Source organism: Sphaeramia orbicularis, chromosome 22 (assembly GCF_902148855.1).
Source record: "Sphaeramia orbicularis chromosome 22, fSphaOr1.1, whole genome shotgun sequence".
NCBI lineage: Eukaryota > Metazoa > Chordata > Actinopteri > Kurtiformes > Apogonidae > Sphaeramia > Sphaeramia orbicularis.
The window spans coordinates 44,714,631-44,737,833 of record NC_043978.1 but is presented as its reverse complement, the minus strand read 5'-3'; the positions used below and the strand labels follow the sequence as shown (position 1 = coordinate 44,737,833).

At 39.0% G+C, this 23,203-nt stretch overlaps 1 protein-coding gene across 3 annotated transcripts in view; it reads right to left on the bottom strand.

Moving 5' to 3' along the window:
• ccdc88c (coiled-coil domain containing 88C) overlaps positions 1 to 23,203 on the bottom strand; it is a 44,644-nt gene that overhangs the window by 5,742 nt on the left and 15,699 nt on the right. The window contains exons 4-30 of one of the 3 annotated variants that reach the window (XM_030126356.1): positions 22,494 to 22,563; positions 21,649 to 21,707; positions 20,157 to 20,240; positions 18,516 to 18,659; positions 17,898 to 18,130; positions 17,248 to 17,329; positions 16,887 to 17,045; positions 16,535 to 16,681; positions 16,238 to 16,388; positions 15,942 to 16,123; positions 15,723 to 15,860; positions 15,362 to 15,646; positions 13,942 to 14,739; positions 12,863 to 12,990; positions 12,605 to 12,746; positions 12,210 to 12,359; positions 11,862 to 12,023; positions 11,477 to 11,754; positions 10,119 to 10,262; positions 9,723 to 9,909; positions 9,424 to 9,569; positions 8,967 to 9,056; positions 7,374 to 7,678; positions 3,264 to 3,353; positions 2,981 to 3,085; positions 2,163 to 2,300; positions 1,745 to 1,983 (exon numbers count right to left, since the gene is read on the bottom strand). In XM_030126356.1, the coding sequence (XP_029982216.1) occupies positions 1,745 to 1,983; positions 2,163 to 2,300; positions 2,981 to 3,085; positions 3,264 to 3,353; positions 7,374 to 7,678; positions 8,967 to 9,056; positions 9,424 to 9,569; positions 9,723 to 9,909; positions 10,119 to 10,262; positions 11,477 to 11,754; positions 11,862 to 12,023; positions 12,210 to 12,359; positions 12,605 to 12,746; positions 12,863 to 12,990; positions 13,942 to 14,739; positions 15,362 to 15,646; positions 15,723 to 15,860; positions 15,942 to 16,123; positions 16,238 to 16,388; positions 16,535 to 16,681; positions 16,887 to 17,045; positions 17,248 to 17,329; positions 17,898 to 18,130; positions 18,516 to 18,659; positions 20,157 to 20,240; positions 21,649 to 21,707; positions 22,494 to 22,563 (4,836 nt within the window). Of the gene's footprint in view, positions 1 to 1,744; positions 1,984 to 2,162; positions 2,301 to 2,980; positions 3,086 to 3,263; positions 3,354 to 4,742; positions 5,166 to 7,373; positions 7,679 to 8,966; positions 9,057 to 9,423; positions 9,570 to 9,722; positions 9,910 to 10,118; positions 10,263 to 11,476; positions 11,755 to 11,861; positions 12,024 to 12,209; positions 12,360 to 12,604; positions 12,747 to 12,862; positions 12,991 to 13,941; positions 14,740 to 15,361; positions 15,647 to 15,722; positions 15,861 to 15,941; positions 16,124 to 16,237; positions 16,389 to 16,534; positions 16,682 to 16,886; positions 17,046 to 17,247; positions 17,330 to 17,897; positions 18,131 to 18,515; positions 18,660 to 20,156; positions 20,241 to 21,648; positions 21,708 to 22,493; positions 22,564 to 23,203 lie in introns of those variants that run through there. The other 2 variants (XM_030126357.1, XR_003934468.1) reach the window with 2 other exon arrangements.

Sequence of the window (23,203 nt, the reverse complement as noted above, 5' to 3'; positions counted from 1 at the left end):
ATAAGAGAGGATGGGGAGTACTTTTACTGAACTTCACGATGACTATGTAAAAGAGCATATCATTAGCACCACCTCATGAACAAACCATACAAAATGGCTCGGAGGGATCCCTGTGTAGATTCAAATGAATGCATTGGAAATTGCTGGTGCCTTTTTTATTTCTTCATATGAGATGTATGTAGTCAGGGAAGGTGTATCAACACGGACAACTCCAGTACTGAAATTTACATGGGATCATCCTTAGAGAATAAATCGAAAACAGAAAAAATGAAAGATAAACTGAAGACTAACTTTTTTCCTCATAATATTGTTAAGGGTAGAAATTGTCTTTAAAGAAACATCTCCATGAATGACTTAGCAAATGCCTTGCTCTGAAACTTACTTTCCCACAGTTCTGTGAATATCTGTAAAAATTTCACTTTCTCCATTTTAGAGTTTTCAAAACAACCTGTCCTTGAAAGGTCTGAAGCCAGAACTAAAGACAGCATGATAATGTCTCAATATAAATGGTTTATTATGATTGTGTGGGAACAGAAAGAAAAGGCACAGCCTCGAGGAGAAATGGCTATACATGCTTCTCTGAACTCTGATGCCATCTGAAATAACAATCCAATAAAGACAAATATGTCTCCAACTTTGCCATCTATCACCATATTGTCATTTCAATTTGGATTTAATATTGCTTTATCGTTGCCATAGAACCTGCAGTATAGAAGGCTGATCAAGGAAAACCTTATTATCTCTTTTCTATTGTATTGTTCTCCTCAAGTGAATGTCTTGCAGCTGATCAGATCCAAACACCAGCAGGTTTCTGTCGCTTCAGGCTCTGATGAACAATAATCAAAAGTTCAGGTCCATCATAACATTTTTATATTTGATACTTTCAATCAACAGAAATATCAATCAATCATAAGCTCTATTTACTCAAACTTTTTGATGAGAAAGAGTTGTGCAGCAGAAAAATAAAAAAAAAACGCCATTGGCAAACACAACAGATGCTGCTGACAAATGAGTTGATGCCAAAGCTTCACCTCTGTGTGAAGATGAACCAGAGTGTGGGTACATTACAGTAGTAGAGTGGTTTCACTGAGTGGTGTTGGTTACTAAGTGCTCCATAATCAGCCCATTAGTTCCAGCAAATGGTAATGTGTCTCACCAGAAAGACACAATTACTACATTGTGCAAATTTCATATAAAGACAGTTAACGGTTTAGTTTTCACCATAAGGCTGATGTAAAATATCCTAATATTAGCAACATAAAAGATGACTAAGAATTCTTTCCTTATCATTGATATCTCAGCCCCAGTTGGACTGGAAACCACAATGAAATGCAACAACTGTATGACTCGCAGAGAAAAGCAGATGATGCTCTTCTCTTTTAATGTGATTCACTTTTTAGGTTTCTTAAAGTTCTCAATATTTCCCAGATAATATCCTATTATTTCTTGACTTGACCTCTAGAAATCAACGACTTTTACTAACTCCATAATGATACGTCCTCGACCATCTTTACCTTGTTTTACCTGCTTTGTAAGAAAGCAATAGAATCAAATCAATTAAAGTAATAGAATTGTTATGAAAAGCAGGAAAAGATATAGCAAACTGGTATTTATAACCAAAATAACCTGTTTGTAGTACATTTTGCTTCCGTAATACAAAAGCTATATATGCTACCATTACAGGGTATTCATATATAGCTGCTGCTCAGTGTCCGTGTATTTTTAGCATCCATGTATTTTTTACCATAGGAGGCGACTGTAGGTTGCTTTCGTGCAAAAACTCCTCCAGCGTCACCATCTCACTCCCAGGAGATGACGGGCGGGTCTTACTCCTAGCCGGGCCTCCACGCTGCGGCTGGGCCCTCTGAGGTGTGTGGTCATATGGGAGGGTGGAGCTACGTGACAGAGTCTGCTGTGATTGGCTCAGACCCATGACATCATCACTAGAGAGACTTGCCGAGCGAACCTGACGATCTGAGGAGTCTGACATAGAAAAAAATCTTGATGGTAACGGACTTGAAAAGGCATCTAAGAGAGTATGCAGTATTTAAAACCTGACATACATTAGATATTAAGGGACTTCTGAATAATATTTATTAATGGTAGACAGTCTCATTTATTTCTATAAATAAACCACTGAACTGAGTTAAATATATCTGTACCTCTACAGTTGACAGGTGAATTGGAGCTGGAGGTGTTGTGGCTGAAGTCGGCGGAGCCTGGGCGTCCTCCTGTGTTGCCATGGTGACCAAAAACTAAGTCGGAGGAGTTGTGGCGAGAATCTTCATCATATAATAGACCTAAAAATATGTCAGAATTTTACAAATACATAATAAAAATAATAATAATAATAATGATAAATTGCATTTATAAAGCACTTTTCATTCTGCAGAATCTCAAAGTGCTACAGAGAGAAGACAGTCCAATAAAAAACAGAACACTGTAACAGGAATAAAAGACTAGGCGAATAAAACAGAGCATCATGGTGGCCCATAAAAAGCCTGTCTAAAGAGGACTGTTTTTAGCCCCTTTTTGAAGGAGTCCAGTGACTAAGGGGCTCTGAGGTGGTCAGGGAGGGAGTTCTAGATATGGGGGGCAGCAGAGGAGAAAGCCCGGTCACCCATGGTCCAAAGTTTAGTTCTAGGGGGGAGGAGGAAGTTGGTGCTGTGGGGCCGGAGACTACGGGTGGAGGTTTGAGGGGTGAGGAGGTCCTTGAGGTAGTCGGGGGCGTTATTATGGAGGCACTTGAAGGTGGTGAGGGTGGTCTCATAATTAATTCTGAAGGGGATTGGTTGCCAGTGGAGGTTATGGAGAATGGGAGTGATGTGTTCTTGTTTATGGGTCCGTTTGAGGATTCTGGCAGCACTGTTTTGAATGGACTGAAGTTTTTGCAGCTGTTTCTTGGGGATTCCATAAAGAAGGGCATTACAGTAGTCGAGCCTTGCTAAGGACCCACAGCTCAGCAGTTGCACACTCCTACCTCTGGGCCTGCGACTGGGGACTTGTCCGAGTCTGGAGTTGTTTGTTAGACCTGCTGAGGATGACTGATTATTAGGAGTAGAGCTCAGTGCCTTGTAGGTTTGACCTGGATGCAGAAAATACATTAATTATCTTTTTTTTCCCCCAAGTAAAACTTTAATATTCATATTTAATCTCAGAAAGGTCATAAATGCCAAAATATCTTTCACATTAACTGCCTTTTCTTTTGATGTTTAAATTACAACATGAATATATTTATTTTTCATCAATGACATGCTCATCACCTTGTCCGTGGCTGTCTTCTCCATTAACGCTCTCACTGCTGCCTCCAGGAGTACTGCTGCGATAAACGCCACAACCCCTGTCAGTCACACCTGTGGACCAATCAAAACATGCTTAACAAAAACCACATATTTTGCCACTGTACATCTTGGGACAAACTAAATACACAAACACAGGAAGCACAGTGCTGAAAATGCAGGAATCAAACATGGGGGTCTGTGTGTGCACATGTAGTTACCAATGTAACAGGAAATCCAAGTGAATACTATGAATCCTGTCATTCAAACTCTCACATCTAACCACCACTATAATATATGTTATTACTGAATGCATGTCTAAACTAAACCAATGCAAAGCCCTACCATGTGCTGTCAAGAAAATAAACACTAAATATTTTATAGCCAAGAAATGACAATGATTGATGGCTAATCCAGTTTCCTTTGGCTACAGCACTTGACTTCATAGTTCTACATAAATAAACTAAAACATCTCAGTTGCATCAGTCTTGCTGACATAAAACAATTCATTAAGCAGCATCCACCATGTAGGAATTCATATCTCTGAGTGTTTATACAGACACTAACATTTGTCAGCCAGATTCAGATGAACGCAGTCTCGTTGACAAAGCATGAAACAGTAGATATTTGTTTGTTTTATAATGAATTGTGATTTTGTTTTAGGTTTCAGCCTCAGTGCAACACTTCAGTAGATAAAGTGGGAATAGCTAACGAGATAGTTTGGTGGATAGATAAAGCATTGAATTAATCTCTGTCTATTAATCTTTATGTAAAATTACAGCAGTCAAAGTGGAGTGATGAAGGATTAGCTACCTTGGTCAGACAACATTGTAGCAACAAAACCCCTGAATGCATCAGGCTTCACGAGAATGGATTTTATTAGTTATGTTTATTCGTAAGAGAAAGTGTAATTATGTTGGTTCTCTTCACAAATGATCGGAAATCAGTCTGAATTTAAATTGTTTTATGGTGAATCTGGATTTCAATGTTGTTTACAGCAGCTCCCTCCATCCTAAAACATAGTCTGGGTCTAAGGTTGTTTATTTTTTTTTTTAAACACCAGGGGGTGGATAGATGAAGGGTTTTGGCAAGCACATAGACATGTCTGACAGAGAAGTGGCATTGGCAGCAGATGCATTGGTTGTTGTGGTGAACTTTGATACTGTATAAATAAACTGAAAACGCTAAAGCAGAGGTTTCTGAAGAAAACAGATCTGTCTTCAAGCCAATGACAACAAATCGGACTGAAATGAGATCTGATCTGAGACAGCTGTGAATCCTGCCTGACGCACAAACTCAGCATGATTAAACCAATTTAAGGAGGCGACAGCACACAGTTATGCACATAGTGGTCAAATATGAACAAGTGTTCAGGCACATGCAGACAGATGCAAGCAGCTCTGGGTGCTTGGAAGCAGGGGCATGTGCGCACATCACACACAAACAGGCCATCTTTACACTTACTAGTGACATTGGCTGGTTCTCAACAGCGACATGCACCTGTGTGTTGTATGTATGTCTGTATGCTTGATTGAGCAACAGTTTCCTGCATTACTGTTTGATCTATGGAATGTTGAGGGTCACACTGCTGTTACAAAATCAGATGTGAAGGCGACCGTGAAGGTGATGATGACAGTGTGGATGGTTAAAAATGATGATGAAGAGGGGGATATTAGAACACTTCATTGGCCAAGATGGGATGGCTAGTGAGGACGTCAGCTCTGATGTCAGTGGAAGACCAGAATCGCAGTCGTCTGGAGAGAGAGAGTGAGGAGCGGGAAGAGGGGTGGGAGGCAGAGGAGGCTGTGGGAGACATAGGAGATGTGGGGAGGAGCTTGTCTTGACTTTTACTGCGGAAGAAATGGAAGCGTTTCTGAGCCGGAGGGGCTGAGAGAAACGGAGAGACATGGGAGAAAGAGATGGTAGGAACGTAGAGAAAAGGATGAAACAATGACAGTCAATAAAAGGCTGGTTAAGAAGTTATTCATGAAATAAACAAGAACTAATAAATGACAGATTATCATGCAAAACAACTCGTATTAGAGACAAACCAAGAAACCAGAATATCACTGTTAGAATAATTCATGCATTACACAGATGACCAACCTCAACTCACTCACAGGCAATGACAAAGTTTCAGCATAAGGCTGGTTATTTCGTTAGCCTCACAGCATAATTGCCTAAGTCATATTTTCTTCAGGTCACAGCCAGTGATGCAAAATGAATCCACAGTTTTAGTAGTGAAGTTACACAACTATCACCATTTGGCCAAAAATATGACCTAAGTAATTATACTATGAGGTTAACAATGTGGGACTGATGAGGTGTCATACTCAAAATTAATTAGGCATATGTAGCTGCACAGTGGCCACATTAGCACCATGCATTAATTTAGCAAATTGGTATGAAAAGGTCTGTGTGCTGCAAGACTTAAAATGAGACTTTTAAATATACTTGTTGGAGTGATTTGAGCTTAGTCATAAGAAAATTCCGTTCTGTGTTTGAGAAAATGTAACAGAAAACCCATGAAAATAAGTAAAGACCATGCAACAGAGCCAATAGGATAGAATGATAAGTATGCATCTAGTTTTATGGTCTGTAACACCTAGCAACAACAACCTGTGACCTGCCTTCATTAATAGTTTTTCTTGCCCTCGGCTGGTAAATGTACCAGGGCAGTAACAACACAGACAGCAAATTTAACTCTTGAGCTAACTAGTTCCACTGTGCCTATGCTATAAATATGGACAGTGTTTTATGAGGGAGAAAGAACACTGCATTCAAACAATCCTTTGTCAAATGCTGTAAACTTTTAATAACCAATTCTTTATATTCCCACTGTCTCCTCTTATATATGGAACACATCTCTGCCTGTAGCTGAATTTAAAGAACCAACAATACGGTGTTGTGTTGCTGCCTCAAAAGCTCTGACTATATCCTTAAACAAGCATGTTTTGCTTTCTATAACAGGCAACATATTAGAATAATCTGTGCCTCTAAACTAAACATTTTTGTTTAGCTTTCAGTTTCTTTGGCCTGTTGTGTTAAAATACAAAATAACTGCTTGTCACTGCATTTCAATGATCATAATCTGAGAGCAATTCCTGATGCCATTTTGGATTGCTCTGAGTGATTCTAAAAGCCTGCCAGCATTCCTTTCCACTGGAGCTGTCCTCTGTGACTTATTGGCCCAAACAGAAAAAGCGACATCCAATGACATCTCATACATCATGACAAGCCAAGAAAAACCTAAACTAGATTGTTGTTGTTTTGGTGCCATAACTATAATCTGTCCCAGTCTTTCAGTATCATGTTAAACTTGTTTCTTACAACTACATTTATGGGTCCATCTGGGGATTATTTGACAAATGTTTGTCTTTATTAGAAAGATAACAGGAAAGGAATGATGAGAGATCAGGGAATAAGACACAGCTAAAGGTCCCCAGCTAGACTTCAAACAGGGAAGTTGTGGTTCATGGTCAGAGGTCTGAGCCATGACTACCCTGAAAAGACTGTCTTCTGTTTTACACTGTTAGGGTTTGAAGGCTTGAACTAATTTTGGGAAAAATTAAATGTCCATGTTCTTATATTCTTCCAAAACTAATCATATAATTTCTTTCTACCCAAAACAGCACAGTGTCTGATAAAAAGTAGTTGCAATAGAACTAATTCTCAATGAAAACTAATATACACACCTGACTGAAGCCCAGATATTGCTCCAATTTCTATTGTAGGAATCTGAATCTAGGTACACTAGACACAAAGCGGATGTAAAAAAGTGACAAACAGAAGTGTAAGGCTGTTGTCAGTGATCCTTTCAGTCATTTGGTCAGCAGTGCCCTCTATAGATACTTATTGGGATCTGCACATAAATCAAAGTTTTCTGTTTTGAAATTTTCATGCTTATAACAGCCAATCTATTAGCAAACATGTATTAGAATTAGATTATCTAATTGTTAAAGTCATAAATTGTTATGACACTTGGATAAATTATTAATCTACAGCCATCAAAGGTTTCCTCCAGTTAAAGTATGGACTTTGTCATGTCCTGACAGGCGATAAAACCATGTAGCAAAGCACTGTCTGTGGATTTACCTCGGTTTATGGGTGTGAGTGCGGGACTCCGAGGTCCCAGGCTGGGGCTGGAGGTGTGGTTGTTATGGTTACTGTGGGTGTGACTGGTGTCTTGGCTGTCACTTAATGTCCTCTGAGGAACTGGTGGAGGGGTCTCAGGGGGGAGCAGGGGAGGTGGTGCAGGCAGGGGGATATCTGGGGCACTCTTTGCTCTTTCTCTGTCTTTGCCACCATCCTTGTCTCGGTCTCCCACTCTCTCTCTGCTGCTCTCCTTTCTGGGTTTGATCAGTTTGACTAAAGCTTTGGCTCCGGACCACTGACTCCTCCTACGTGCACACAACAGCATTTATCAGTAAACTGTTCAAAACACATTATATGGGCAAATTCTCTATAGAATACATCACAGCTAGTTTCTAGACCAGGGGTGTGAAACTCATTTTAGTTCAGAGGCCACATTCAGCTCAATTTAATCTCAAGTGGGACCAGTAAAATAATGGCATAATAACCTATAAATTATGACAACCCCTGTGTTTTTCTCTTTTAGTACAATAAAAAACCATTAAACTATGAAAATATTTCCATTTACAAACTATCCTTTGACAAAAAAAGATGTGAATAACCTGAAAAAACTGAAATTTTGTAAGAAAAATAACAATTTCTATAATATTATGTCTCAGCTTATCATTGACACAACTTACAGATCACAGTGGATCTATAAATGCACAAAACATTTAGTAAGAATATAAATAATAAATATTGGTAAAATTACACTTATTTTTGGTAAGATATTTCAGGTTATTCATATTTCTTCAGGTTATTCATATTTTTATTGTTAAAGGATCGTTTGTGAATGTAAGTATTTTCATAATGTAATGTCATTTGTCTCACATTAAACCTACAGGAAAATTTGTAGTTGTCATTATTTATAAGTTAGTATGTAATTATTTTACTTCAGATCACATTGGTTTGTATGTGGAACCTGAACTAAAACCAGTTTGACATCTTTGTTAAAATCTTTAGTGTAATTTTTGCACCAAATTCAGCCCACGGGCCGGACTGGACCCTTTGGTGGGCCGGTTATGGTCTGCGGGCCGCTTGTTTGACACCCACGTTCTATACCAATTGCATCTCCAATTGCTAACCTGTTTTCAAGGTTCCATATTTTAATTTTAATCTTTAGTGTAATGTCTGTCAACAGAATAAATGACAAAGTGGGATCACTTTCTAACAGATGGCTCCTGTAAATACATGATAAGCACATATTCATGTATTTCATATTCTTCATATTAGTAAAATTATGAGTATGCATGATATATGTATGTGTGAACTGAAGAAACATATTATGTTTACTCCATATACTCAGCAAATTTTCTGTAGTTAAAACAGAATCAAAGTAAAATCAGTTTGCACAAGGGACCAAGACTAATGCAAGCCAAACACATTTGAACAATGAAGTTACACAAAATAAACCAAAAGGTTTGCTGCTTGAGGGTAGTAATCTTATCCACCAAGACTCATAAATACCACTGTTCATTTAACATTCTCATATTTATGTCATGGAATCTTTTACAGAGATCGGTGCATATGTTTGTTTCATATGTCATGAATTATTACTTTTTAGGTGTTGGGTCATAGAACTTGTACTGGTCCATGATCTTCTCCTCCAATTTCTCTTTCTGGCGTCGAAGAGCATTCAGCTTATCACTGAATAGAAAGAGACACAAACAGTAAGACAAAAAAAGCAAAACACTTGCACAGATATCTAATGTGACCATCTATAGTTTCTCTGATGGGATTAAGTTCAGGTGTTGTATTGTGAACAGTCAAACATCAGTCATACTGATGCTGAACTGGGAAAAACATTTAAATATGCTGCTTCTGTTAAAAAAAACAATTACAAAGCTTAAGAGCTTTGTCTTAATAAACCCTTTTAAAAATGTGTTTTTATTATCATAAAATGTATGTGACGTTTGTATGTGTGGCTCTCACACTACAGCTGACTGAAATGTTGTTAACTGTAGTGCTGTGGGTCTTTCCTGGTTAAATAAAGGTAAAATAACAATAAAATTACATGTATAACTTCTGCTCCTGATGGTAGAGCTCCTTGCTCTCCATGCTTCTCTCCAGCAGAGTGTGGTTCTGTTGACTCAACAGGTTGATCTGACTCAGGAGGTGGTGGTTTTCTTCTTCCAGGTTCCCTTTCAGTCGACTCAACAGCTAAACAGACACAGAAACAGAGAGTTAAACTAGTTCTCAAAATGGAAATTAAAGAGCTTAAAGCCTAATTACTGCTATGGTGTGTGGAAAAAATGTGAGCATGTGATCTTTTTTTCCTATTTGCATCATAATTAACTACAGGGTCCAGATTACCTCGCAGTGGTTGTCTAGTTTGGTCATGGTCAGATCCAGGCCCTGGTGCTGCTCCATTAATGAATCATATCGTGCCATCCATCGACTGACTTCTAGCTGAGCAGTGCTTAATGAGCTCTTGAGGTCGTTCATGCGTTGCTGGAGCCCCTCACTTTGCTCTGACTGCTGTGACTGGATTTCTGTCAACCTGGAAGGAAGAAATATAAGAGGTCAAAGAACAAAGAAACTAATGTGTATAATCAAATTAAAAGTTAACGCAGGCAGCAGAAAGGAATTTTTTTGTTTATAATTTTAAGGATCAGACTACACAAAACGTCTGACCCAAGTGTCATCAGGTATAATGTAAATGACACCTGCTAGCCATGTGACTGTCCAAGAGTAACTGCACGTGTTTACCTGTCAACGTCTGTTTTTAGCTGCAGATTCTCCTGTTGCAGCAGGCGATTCTTTTGGATCTCCTGGTTTAGCTCCTCCTTCTCCTTCTGACCTCGCCCCTCCTGCTCCTCCCACTTGTCTTTCTGCTGAAGCAACACGCAATATCTGGAAATGGACAAAAAAAGACAAGAGTCGTTCGATCATTGAGTGTCTATGAAGTTAGTAATGATAAGTTAGAATTCTGTATCATAGACCATAATCGGACAGTGTTTATGTGATTATGGTCATTAAATATCCAAAGGAAGACTGATTGAAACGTTATTTCTTCCTTCTACAACTCCCAGTTCTACCTTTGGGGTTCACGTGGAAGTAAACAATGTCATAGTCACCTTTTGTTAACAACAGGATCAAACTTGTTAGTGCACTGCTAATTACTTCAAAAACATGAGGTCATTTAACTTTGTTTTGCCTGGAGATGAGTTTCACTTGGATAGAAACAAACCTGAATGTAATTTCTACATTTAAATCAATCATGCTGTAACCTTAAAGCCATTTGCCAATTCTGTGGAACTTTATACTTCTATACAGTTACTGACAACCACAAAATAAGATCTGATGAACAGGCCCAAACAGATTCTGTAGACTTATACAATTTTATCCACAATGAAAATCTGTGGGCTTTTTTTTGTTATTATGTGTTAGACAATATCTATTTAACATAATAATGTCAGTTTTCCACAAATCTCAAAATCAATGGCAGACTAATTTGCCCTTTTTTTTTTCCCCCATTAGGGCTCATGTTGCTAAGCGGTGTCTTCTTTGCTCTTTTTAAAATGGATATTTGAATTTTTTGACTCTTTTGACTTAACTTTTAATGTTACTGAATCAGTAATAAGAACACAACTGAGACACAGTCATTTTTCTGTTACCTCACAACAACACATAACTTTCATAAAAATGACAGGTCCTTTGTTAAAATTCTGTGGGTGCAGATTCTGTTTGATCCTTCTGAAAAGAGATATCAATTATCAACAACCTAAACCTGAGAATAAACCAAAATACTATGTATTGTTTTAAGTCCAGCATGTACATTGGTACAACATCAGTGTACTGACGTGTGCAGTGCATTTGCCTCCAGCATTTTCAAGAGATTATAGGCATTAAGTTACTCAGGAGTTCAGCACAAGAAACATAAACAAACAGTAGCATCAAAAGTGTTTACTTGTCATCTGACTTGAGACACTATGCAGTATATAAATAATATTTAGAACAAAATATCCTACTGTACTTCACGTTTTCCCATTTGCCAATGTTCTGGCCATTTATTTCACTCACACTCCAACAATCAAACAAATCATGTTGTTGTACTCCAAACTTACTTGTTGTGTAGCGCCCTGTGTTCACTTTCTAGCCCCCTCTGCTTGCTTTTCAGCGCAGCGTGTTGGCTGATCAACTGCTCATACTCATGCGCTTGCCTCTCATGTACACTCAGCAGCCGTTCGTGGTCACTGAGTACACTCTCTCTACCTCGCCATGCCTCCTCACGCTGGCGCTGCCATGACTCTGCTTCCGTCTCCAGAGCAGTTACCTGACCCTGCAGCACAGCATTCTGAGCCATGAGAGATGCACTCTGGGAAGAAAGTGTTGAGTTCTCCACCTGGGAGAAGGGATGATCCGTTAAAATTCAACATAAAAAAACAAAACAAAACACATGCAACACTCATATTAACATAAACAGTTCTTACTGAATGTTACACAGTGTACCTGGAGTTTAGCTGTCTGTGTATGCAAAGATGAATTCTGCTCCTGCAGGGTGCTGGTGTGCCGCTGCAGCGTCACCATTTGGTTGTTCTGAGAAGTGTTTTGGTTCTCCAGCTGTTTTAGCTGCTCCTTCAACAGACTGTTCTCCGTCTGCAGGGAGGCATTCTGAGAAAAATAAAAATACCCAAAACAAAAAGAATGACCAATAGAACTCCAATATGGAAAACACAGGGGAGGCAATAAGTGTAGCAAAGAACTAAAAACATACAACTAAATGCATAATTAAAATAAATCAGATAGAGCAATACATTTTTTTTTTTTCCGTTTTAGAAATTTGAAGGAAAGGCGTACATTCTTCTCTACGTCAATGAGATGATCTTTAAGTCGGAGCAGTTCAGCAGTAGCCGACCCTTGACCGTGGTCTCTTCCTGAGTGCTTCTGGGAATTGTGGTTTTGTTCCTGCTCCTGTTTCTGATGAAGGGAAGACACTGTTTGGCGAGACTGCAACACAAAGAAAATTGTACACCTTAACAGTATATCTTAGAATACCACTCACATATTAAAATTCACTACAATCACCATAAATGATGATGTTGCACAATTGTGTTGGAGAGTAAAATTTTCTTTTAAAGAAATTTTATGTAGCATTCTCATTGTGTGCCCTTAAATAGATTAGACTGGATTGTTGTATATTTCTACAAAAATGTTCTGGGAAGAAATGAGCTTTATTGAAAGAGTGTCCTTACAGCGGCTAGCTCAGTACGTAGTGTGGTGTTGAGTGCATTGCTTTCTTCTAGTTTCTTCTCTAGGCTGGATATTTTCTCCTCCTTAAGCTTCATTGTCTGTTGGACAGTTTCCTCCAAACGAGACTCTAGCAGCCTGTACCTGCTGACATCCACACCCAAAACATCTCAGTTAATATTAACATTCATGTTCAGATATATCATTTCAATTTGATGAAACAATTGATGAACACGTCCATAAATGAAATGAAACAGAGCTACCTGTCCTCCAGTGTGTGCTCTTGCTGCAGTAGTTTCTCTCTGTTCAGTCCAACCTTCTCGAGCTCTTCATTGAGTTGCTCTAACTCAACACTTAGCTGCTGAACACTGAGCTTCTCTGACACCAGCTCCTGCATACACAGAGGCTCATTTCAGAATATATATCAAAATACATAAGTAGAAAACTAAAGCAAAGAAGTTTTCACTTAGCCGACAATGGAGGTTAGTGTAAATATAAAGAAACCATTCTTAAATACAAAGTGGATTTAGTGTTTTTGATGTGTGACTTGTATTGCGTAGTTTTTCGTCATCATGTAGGTATTTTCATTGAGTTACTCAAAAATATTCTGTTCCAATTAAAATGTTGATGTTAGAAACACAGTTAACAAAATTATGTCTCCATCTATTACTTGTGTCAATTCTGGAGCTTCATGATGTCAGGATTTGTGTAAGTTTCAACAAGTTAAATATGAGATCACTTTAGGACTATTATGAATGAACTTTAAGGTCTATTTCAGACGGTTCGGTAATGCTCCAAACATGAACACAGAACAATAATGAGTGATGGCAGGTATTTGCTCATGACCTTTATCAGCAGCATTGTGTTTTTGAGAGTCTAATGCCTTTTTGCCCTAAGTTTGAAATTTGAGCATGTATTAAACAAGGCAGAGCATATATTTCATTATTTCAAGAACCTGCAACTAAACACTAATCAAACCAACTCAACACTTGTCAAACTGTATAAAGACATTTTGACACATAACACTTAGATTACTGTACTTTTAAGAGCCTGAAAACCCTGGATTGTATACACTGTACTAGTTTGCTTAGTACTTGTGTTCAAACGTTTTTACTTCCCTTTCTAACTTTTTTCCCCCCACATTTCATTCAAGTTGAATATGCTTAGGGTAATTGTGTGATATAAATGACAGTCCTAAAAACAACTACTATATGATTCTTGTAGTGGATCTATTAAGTTGAGTACTGTTTTCTTGCAAGTGTAAAATTATCAGTTATTATTGTCTTTTTAGAAACATTCGTCTTTGATCTGTATTTTTTGTACATTTGTGCTGCTGTCTCACCTCTCTCAAAGTAGCAAGAGTTCTCTTGTCAATGGTTGCTTGTTTCTGCAGCTCCTTGTTCTCCTTCTCCACCTCCTTGGCTTTGACTGCAGTCTCCTTCAGTCTGTCCACTTCCTTACTCAGTGCCAGGCCCTCTTTCTTCAGTGTATTCACTTGCCTGGTTTTCTCCTCCAGCTCTGAGTCTTTACTGTCCAGCAGTGTTCTCATCCTCCAGCTCTCTTTCTCCAGGTGCTTCCTGCCCTTCTCTGACTGCTCCAGGTCCAGTTGGAGCTTCCTCCTCTCCTCGTCTCCATCCTCCCTCCGTTTCCTCTCCTCCCTCAGCTCTTCCACTTCTCTCCTGAGTTCCTCTTCTTTGCTTTGTGCTTCCTGTCTTTCTCTGTCTATTTCTTCCTTCTCCTCTTTGCTCCTCTCTATTTGCTCCTCCAATCGATGCTTCTCCTGGTTCAGAGATGCAATGTTTAACTCTAGCCTTTCTGCCCTTTTTCTCTCTCCTTGTGCCTCCTCTCTGGCCTCTTCTATCCTCCGCTGTAGCTCCTGTACTTCTTTCTGAGCTTCCTTATGTTCCTCTTGTAATGTGGCCAGACGTGCAGATGAGGAGCGCAGGTTTTCCAGGGAGCAGCGCAGGTCCAGGTTCTCCTTTGTTAGAAGGCCACTTTCTGCCTCATGTTTACCCAGTCGCTGGAGCTCTCGCTGGGCTTCATCTGCCTCCCGCTTCAGCTTGTGCACCTCCTGCTCCAGAGAGGACACCTGCTTCTCCAGAGTCTCTGACCGCTCACTACATGCACGCAGAGAGGCCACCTGGAAGCACATGGCAGCAGTAAGCATCACAGTGAGTAAAAAGATTTCACTTAGTAGTATGTCATATAAGTATAATTACTGTCTGTATATACAGCTATTTTAATATGTATTTTTAAACTGTATATAAAAAATTACAACAGCATTAGTAAATAAATAATGATAGTATGTGATAATCAAATGTGCCTGTATGTGTGGACTGATGAACAATGTTCCTTAAAATAAAACTAAAAATGGACACAAATGTAATTTTAGATGGAAACAACACAACATGATCGAATGATTTGGAGGTAATTATAAAGCCATTTTGTAAAAGGCAGAATGGATGCAACTGTAGACCAACAACTTATAGTTATATTCTTCAGCTCTAGTACGAAATACTGTATCTAAATGGCATAGTTTAAAATCTACTTTGATATTACCAAACAAAAGAAACTGGTTGATCAAAAATTGAAGGATACACACAATGAACCAGCCCATAATATCTGCACAATAGGAGCATATGGAAATGTGTCAATTCACATTTTCATTTGGCAAGTGTCTAAAAATGTGCTTCAATTTTATGATGCGTTTGTTTGTAATCTTGGTTCTTGTGAATGTACTGCTCTGTGACTTTTATTATTACCTCTCTGTTCAGAGAGTCCCTGCTCCTCTCCAGTCTTGCAGCCTCTCTTTCCACCTCCTCGCATCGACCCGCCTTCTCCCTCAGCCTCTTTGCCTCCTCACTGGCTAGTTTGAGTTCAGTCTCCAAGCTAGCCACCCGAGAGCTGGTGTCCGTGATGTTCTGGTGTAGTAGACGGTTCTGTGCCTCCACCTCTCGGACCCTGGCTTCACTGTTGGACTGAGCCCGATCACGAAGAGAGGCCACAGCATCTGAGAGGTGTTGCTTCTCATTCTCCAACTCTGAGATCTGAGAAGATGAAGGATTTGCATTTTAGTTTTTGTGATTAGCCTTGACCATGTCCTTTAACTAATTCATTACTGACCTGTCTGTCCTTTTGTGCTCTCAGAGCATGAATTTCTCTCTCCAGATTCTGTTTTTCTTTCAGGATTTCCTCTCCTAGAGACTCCATGTCCTGATTGGTCAGTTTCTCTTGGTCCAACAGCCCCTGAAGACGCTCCAGCTAATCAACAAATAAGAAGATAAATTATAAAAAGTAAAAACAAAAATTCTATCATCATAAAATTATATTAAGCTCTTTTACCTTCTTGCTTAGACTCTGGTTTTCCCTATCCAGTTCCTGGGAGTGGAGTTGCTGCTCCTGCAGGAGGTGGTTGTCCTCTTTTAGTCTTTCTATTGAAGCCTGCAGCTCACGGTTCTCCTTCTCCAGCTTCAAGACCCGACTGGAGACACACTCATTCAGCTCATGGACCAATGATTTACGGGCTGTAGCAGACGAAAATCCATTCAGGTGCAATAAAATATGAACAAAAGCCTTTCTGTTCTTACAAAAACTAAACTGTAGATTAGAATAACCAAAGAGAAAAGTAGGCGTCTTACTTTCTGTGTTAGTGTTGTCATGGTTTTTGGTCAGCTGTTCCAGCTCCCAGCCGAGGTGAGCAGACTCATTCATACTCTGTTTCTGTCCAATTTCTAGAAGCATGTTCTCCTCCACCAGCTCCTCTAGTCGCCGGCGTTCATTGTCCCTCTCCTGCAAAACACACACAATTCTGTGAGCCTCTAAAGCTCATAAACCACAAATATACAAATGGTGAATTAGTCACACATATAAACAGACTTAATGTATTGATAAGACAACTTGACTAACAATAAATGAATGCAGGATTAATATCATACCATCTCCAGGTCATGAATTTTAGCTCGCAATAACAGGTTGTCTTTCTCCAGTGTGTGTAGTTTATCACAGCGCCCCCTGGAGGCTGACAGCTGTTCTTCCAATAACACCTTTGTTTCCATAAGCGTCAAGTTGTCCTCACGCAGCTCCTGTAAGGCAACACACACATATCTTCAGAGGACTGCCAGTGACAGCTGCTAGGTCAGCTGATTATACACTGCATTTCTGTCACCTCTGCTCTGTACAAATATAATGAAAGTGTAATAAATTAATTATAGTTGAACTACTGCACTGTAATTAAGTACTAGTACAGGAACACAAAACATTAGCCCTTTCTGAAATTTGTGTTTATACCTCCACTCTGGTCTTGTAGAAATGGACATCATTGAGTTTTTCTTTACACCTCGTCAGCTCAGTCTCAAGTCGATCGACCCGGGATGCTCTTTCCCTCAGAGCGTCCACCTCGTCCCTGTACACCCGGACTGAACGGGCCTCACAAGACAGCGACTGGTTCTAAATCACAACAGATTGTCTATATTATCTTTGTATTAAGTAGAGTCATTCCTTAAAAATCTTTGTATTCTTCATGACTTTGCCATCATACTGCGCTCTGCCAAATTGGAACAAGGTTTAAAACCCATACATGTGAAAATATAGGCATCATTTCAGTACATTTTGTGAGTTTAAATAAAGGCTGACAATAACAGCTACTGACCTCTTGTTTCAGTCGCTGTAATTCCTGATCCTGACGCTCCACCTCATGTTTTGAATCCATCAGCTGCTCTGTCTTCTCCTCCCTGTGTATGCACACAAACAGATGTGTGTAAATAACAGAGCACGTTCAATTAGAAAATGTACAATCTATCATTATCCTGTACAATCAGTCCCACACCCTGAAATGTCTACATAGATCAACAGTGATGGAGGTATTTTACAGTTAACAGTGATGAGACTGGAAGAACACCCAGCAGACCTACTCCACTTTATTGCAAATTTTTGTAATATCAAGGAACAGAATTTAGACTGTATTTTTTTAAGATTGACTGGCTGTTGTATAGGGTAGAAATAGAATGTGTACTTCATCTGAAAATACACTGAACCAATGTGTGATTATGTTGTAGATTTATCTGAACTAGACAGTCTAATAAGCTATGACGGCAATGAAATGACTTCCATCTGTTGCTTGCATCACCACAGCTCAGCCTTAAACTTGTAATATACACAAAACCTTTTGGAATAACTCTAAAGGGGCAACAGTGACACATTAGCAACAGATTTCAATTAGGTTAGATAATATGGCTCTTACTTTTTTTTTTAACTATATTGTTGTGTGTGTAAGCTGTTCAATATTTAACCAAGACTCACAGTTCTTGTCTGTATCTGCGCAGCTTGGCCTTGGTATCAGCAAGCTCCACCGACAGATGCTGCTTTTCCTCTTTAGTCAGCCCAGGTACAGTCGCAGCTGATCCTCCACTGTTCACTCTCGCATCTCCAGAACTTTGCCCACGTTCAGAGCTACTCAAACCCAGGGATCTGCACCCTTCCTGGGGCTGCTGACTGGACAGGTAATCCCTCTCCTGAGTCAGATCCACTATAAACTGGAAGGCAGCAGTATATTCATTCATTATTCAGTTCTATTTTTCCCACTGAAATATTGCTTTTACCTAAAAAGTAAAGCTTATTTTAATTCATTTCATTCAATTATGCAGATCAATATTTCATTTGGGTAAAATCTCATCAACAGGAAATAGTAGCATTTACTAATATACATGAGTGGTGAATTTGCAACATCTAGTATCAATACTAAGTTGAAAGGATAAAGATTTTTGGCATAAAACAAATGCATAAAAATAAAATTGTGCTTTCATGTTGAGGTCCTGGAGTTTGTTATTAAAGAAAATTCTGAAAGGAGAAAAGTATTTCTTGGGCAAGAGGCACCCACTGATAAAATAGGACAGTGTCTGTCTTGTTGTGTCTCAGTACCTCATTGGCCTTATCTCTCTGATCAATCAGTTGCCGTAGCGACACAGCCATGTTGCGGGACATAGGTTCCAGTTCTTCATGTACAAGCTCAGTTCCTTCCTCCAACCAGGACAGATCAAGAACATTCAGCTGGTTGTGTGTAACCTGAAATATGCAAAACAAACTGAGGTTACAACCTGTACCTAAAATGACACAAAAATGACTTTTTGCGAAGGACAATAATAATAAATAATAATAATACATTGCATTTATAAAGCACTTTTCATTCAGCAGAATCTCCAGACAACTTCTAGATTTCTTGCAATGTTTCCTTAGAAGCCCTCAGCATATTAGAAGGAATCTGATATCAATGCCTGTTCACAGAGCAAGTAATGCAGTTGAAGTGCATGACATGCATGATAACATCATTAGCCTGACTTCAAAATCCAAGTCATCATGCACATAATAGTGTGTCTTAGAAGTAAAGGCCTGACCTGATACAGCAGCTCAAGTAAATAAACAGGATGCCTAAAAATAGGGATGAGCTGTACGTCACCTGTTGTTTTTTCCTTCATGTCATCTGATTTAGGGAAGTGCAAGGAACTTGTAAATTAACATTTTTACACACCTATTAGGTCATGCTAATGTGTTTTTTTTTTGCAATTCCACACCTCCAGGATCAGCTGCTTCACCCAGTATATTTAGCAAAATAACTGTCTACATTGGTTTCCCTGCAGAATAGGACATACATGGCTAATCTGATATTGTAAAGGAAACCAAATCAACATAAAAAGCATTGTGAAAATCCTCCTACATAGAGCAGATCATCCTCTCAGTGGGGAGGGGGTAGAAAGTATGTCAATCCAGGTCAAAGAGTACATAAGACTAAGAAACTGATGGTGACAAAACCTTACAAAAGGTGCTAGGGCTGCATGTTTCTGTTTTAAAATTGATTTTGTGATTATTGTGGATACACTGTGATTTGAATAGAGTTGTGTCTCAAAAGGAAAATGAACACTTGACTTGCAAATACAAAGAACAGAGAATCTTAGCATTGCAAAAACAGTCACAACATCCCCCACCAAGGGGTCAAAGGTAACTGAAAACAAGTGGAGCTTACTCATTGCTCCACCGCACAACATTTTGCCTCTCCTGCTCACTGACACCCTGCCTAGTCAGGGATTAATTTTGAATTTTAAATTAAAGATAATTGTAAACTAGATTAAACTATATTACTGTTCTGTTTGGGTAGTTCAGTCAAATCAAAACAAATATTATTCAACCCAAGTCTCTATAACAAGTCATTCATCAGTCACTGAAAAACAAAAAGGAGATATTTTCCATGAAACGACAAGGCAATCAAACATGAGGCGCCTGTTGTCTCCAGACGTGTAGGTCACATTAAGAAAACCAGGCAATCTTCACAACACGGACAAAAGAAACTCAAGACCATTAGTTGTGGATTAAAGCTAAACGTGGACTATTTAGGCACCAACTGACATTTATTGTAAACATTTATCATGGTCATGCATCATTTTCATTTTAATGACAGACAACAACCTTATGAACATTTTTCAAGATTACAAGAAAACAAAGATTAATCAAAGATGGTAAACATCACACTGTGATGTATATTTATCACTGGTTTGTATTTTCACCAACCTCCTGGATGTGAGAGACGATGGCAGCTTGGGTCTCAATGTCCAGCAGCTTGATCTTCTCTATCATCTCCTCCTTGCGTTCACACTGAGAAGGCAAATGAGGAAGTTATGATGGGAATGGGGCTAAAATCCTGTGAACATGTCTTGGAAGGTCAAGTACAAATCCATCACATGAGTAAAATCTAGAAACCTGTCAATATGAATGCCATTCATACATAAAGATCATTTTTCAACAAACCCAAAAGTTATTATGTGGTAGCCTATTGATAGAGAGGTATACCAGTAAATTCAAGTAAAACACAGACTTCTCTTATCTCCCGCTAAACCACTATAGAAAACACTGACATAGGGTCATCATTACTAAATCACATGAGGTCTTCAGGCAATAGTAACTCTGTGAAAATAGAGCTCTTAATTAAAAGTACAGTAGGTTTATACATCACTGTAGAAACAGCTGAAATTAGCTACAGTGAGAACATGACCAGAGGAGATCCAAAGTATCTGCTGATGCCCATGGGTTAAGGAAGGCAGTGATTACAAAGACCATTCCAGAACCTTTGAAAATAATGATTTTGCTTGATGTGGTGTTTATCTGCCCCAGTACTTCTAAACCCCTTAACTTCATGTTAGGCAAACTGTGTCCCCACATAGTTCTTTCTATAGTGATGGAACCAAATCTTTGTCAGTCTCATGTTGCAGTTCTATTAGTGTTGGCAGAGGGCTACGGGGAGTGTGGTTTGATGCAGAATAGGGCTTGTTTGCTGTAGTGGATAGGGAGTTGAATTTTGTACAACATCAACATCATTTCCATGTGACTCCATGCACCCCTCCCTTTGTATTTCCATTCATTGCTCCCTCATGGCCTTCCTGTTTCCTGGAACCAGTAGAGCCAGTACAGGTAGACAAAAGCAGGGAAAAATGAAAGAAGAGGGAGGGAAATTAGAAAAAAGGGAGGGAGTCAAGGTTAAAACTGAAGTGCATGTGGTAAAGGGAAATAAGGGGAAGGGGAAATAAAAAAAAACAGGTGGGTTTTGAAGAATGTGAGAAATGGGTGAAAAAAAGAGTTTAAAGGACAATGTAACAGAAAAGACAGACTGTCCCTCTTTTTTTAATTGCAGTTAACCTAATTAACTCTCAAACCATCTGGTTTGGCTAATACACATCTTATCTAAATGTGTTTCATGCAAGTTCATTAATTTTGAGAGTTGATACGTCCATACTACACATGTATAGTTTTTTCTTCATCATCATGCAGTATGCGCCCTGCCATAATCCTGATGTTGTTGGTTACTGTAGTAAAACATTGATGTGACTCCGTCTTTATAATCCTGCAGGCTCACGCACATCCAGTCCCACCCCGCACCTTATCAGCAATCTGAAAAAACGGCTGTGCTCAGACATGCAAAACTAAACAGACACACACTTCCTGGGAGAGACTGGGTGGTACATTTAGGTGCATTGTTTGAGTGTGTATAATGGGTGTGTGTTGTTACCTGTACAGCACAGCCAAGTAACAGCAACAGAAGTCTTTTCAGCTCTTCCATGCTTTTAGCTGGGGGTTACAAAACACACCAATACATTTTATATCAAAATACCACTTAACATACTCCCATTTGCTAAGCAGCAGGAGCTGTTGGGTGTGTTCCACCTCAGGCAATGTTACAGCATAATGTGCCACTGCTAAAATATCACTGCTGCCTATAGTGTCTCTTGTTTTCTACAGCTGCACAGTGAGACGCAGATTTATTGAGAAAAAAGTACAATCTCAGTCATAATTACACTGAGCAATTAAGAAAAACTGCACCAAGGTCAGACCTGCGCATGTTTTCTTTTTAATGTTGAATGTATGGTGGCTCCTAAAATTTAGGAAAATAGTAAGTAAGAGGTGAGACAGTAAATATAAATGTGAGGTGACCCCTGAAACAGCTGTATATTTCTTCAATTCAATAAACACTATCCACCTTTGCATAACAGGCAAAAGTATGTAAATGTAAAATAATTCAACATGTTTTTGAAAAAAATTGCTTTAATAATCCCTTCACATTAATTAAAAACACCATTTACAACTAATGATTAAACAATAATTAAAGAAGACTTATGACCACCCATGCTTACTATATATCAAAATTTCACCACAATGAAAGGCCAAAATATAGAGCTTAGAAGCCACAGCTGGCGGTAAATTTTATAACACAAAGATATAATAACACAAACAGCATGTAATAAGGAAGTTAAAAACCGTGCAGCTGCTTGAGCTAAATGAGCACCTAGAATCTAGTAAATACAGTGGCCCATCTAAACAGAGGCAAAATGCTAAAGGAAATAACTTGTGTGTTACCTGATATCGGATCCTTGGCGATGCAAAGGATGTTGGGAAGGGGCATGACTACGAGCTGCTGTAATGTCTCCTGCAGTGGAAAAAAGGAATGAGGGGATGTATAAACAACAATAAGTACAGAGTATGACAGTTTACCGTTGAGTTATGCGGTGAACAAACTCTTTATGTATTATGCAGTGTCTCTGATACGTGAGGACACAAAATCTGAACATGTACAGCGGATCAAATGTGTGCTTCTTTGTCTGAAACAGAGGGAGATGTTTGTTTGCGTTTCAGATTTTTTCCTCCTTTATGAGTTTGGGACTGTTAGACCTGAGGGTCTGGCATTTGAACCAAGCAGTAAGTAATCAAATCTGATGTTTTTACATGTCCATAAAGTATCAGCATATTAATTTACATTTTAAATAATTGTCTGTGGCTCCTACATTTTGTTTGAGTAACGTGTGGAGCTAAATAAAAAAACACTAAAACAAAACAATTCTGAGAGCTAAGAAATGAACAAATAGTGTGTTAACATGTGGGAGCGCTTATAACTGCAGCCTGTTTGCTGTGGTGAGCAGTAACGCAGAGTCACAGTGTCTGCAGCCACTCAGCCTTCATCAAAACGCATTCAGCAGAAATGAATCAAAGTCCAGCCACCAACTGACCCAGACCTGCGTGTCCATGTGTTTGTGTGTGTATAGGCTAGCAGCCAACAGGAAACGCCCTGC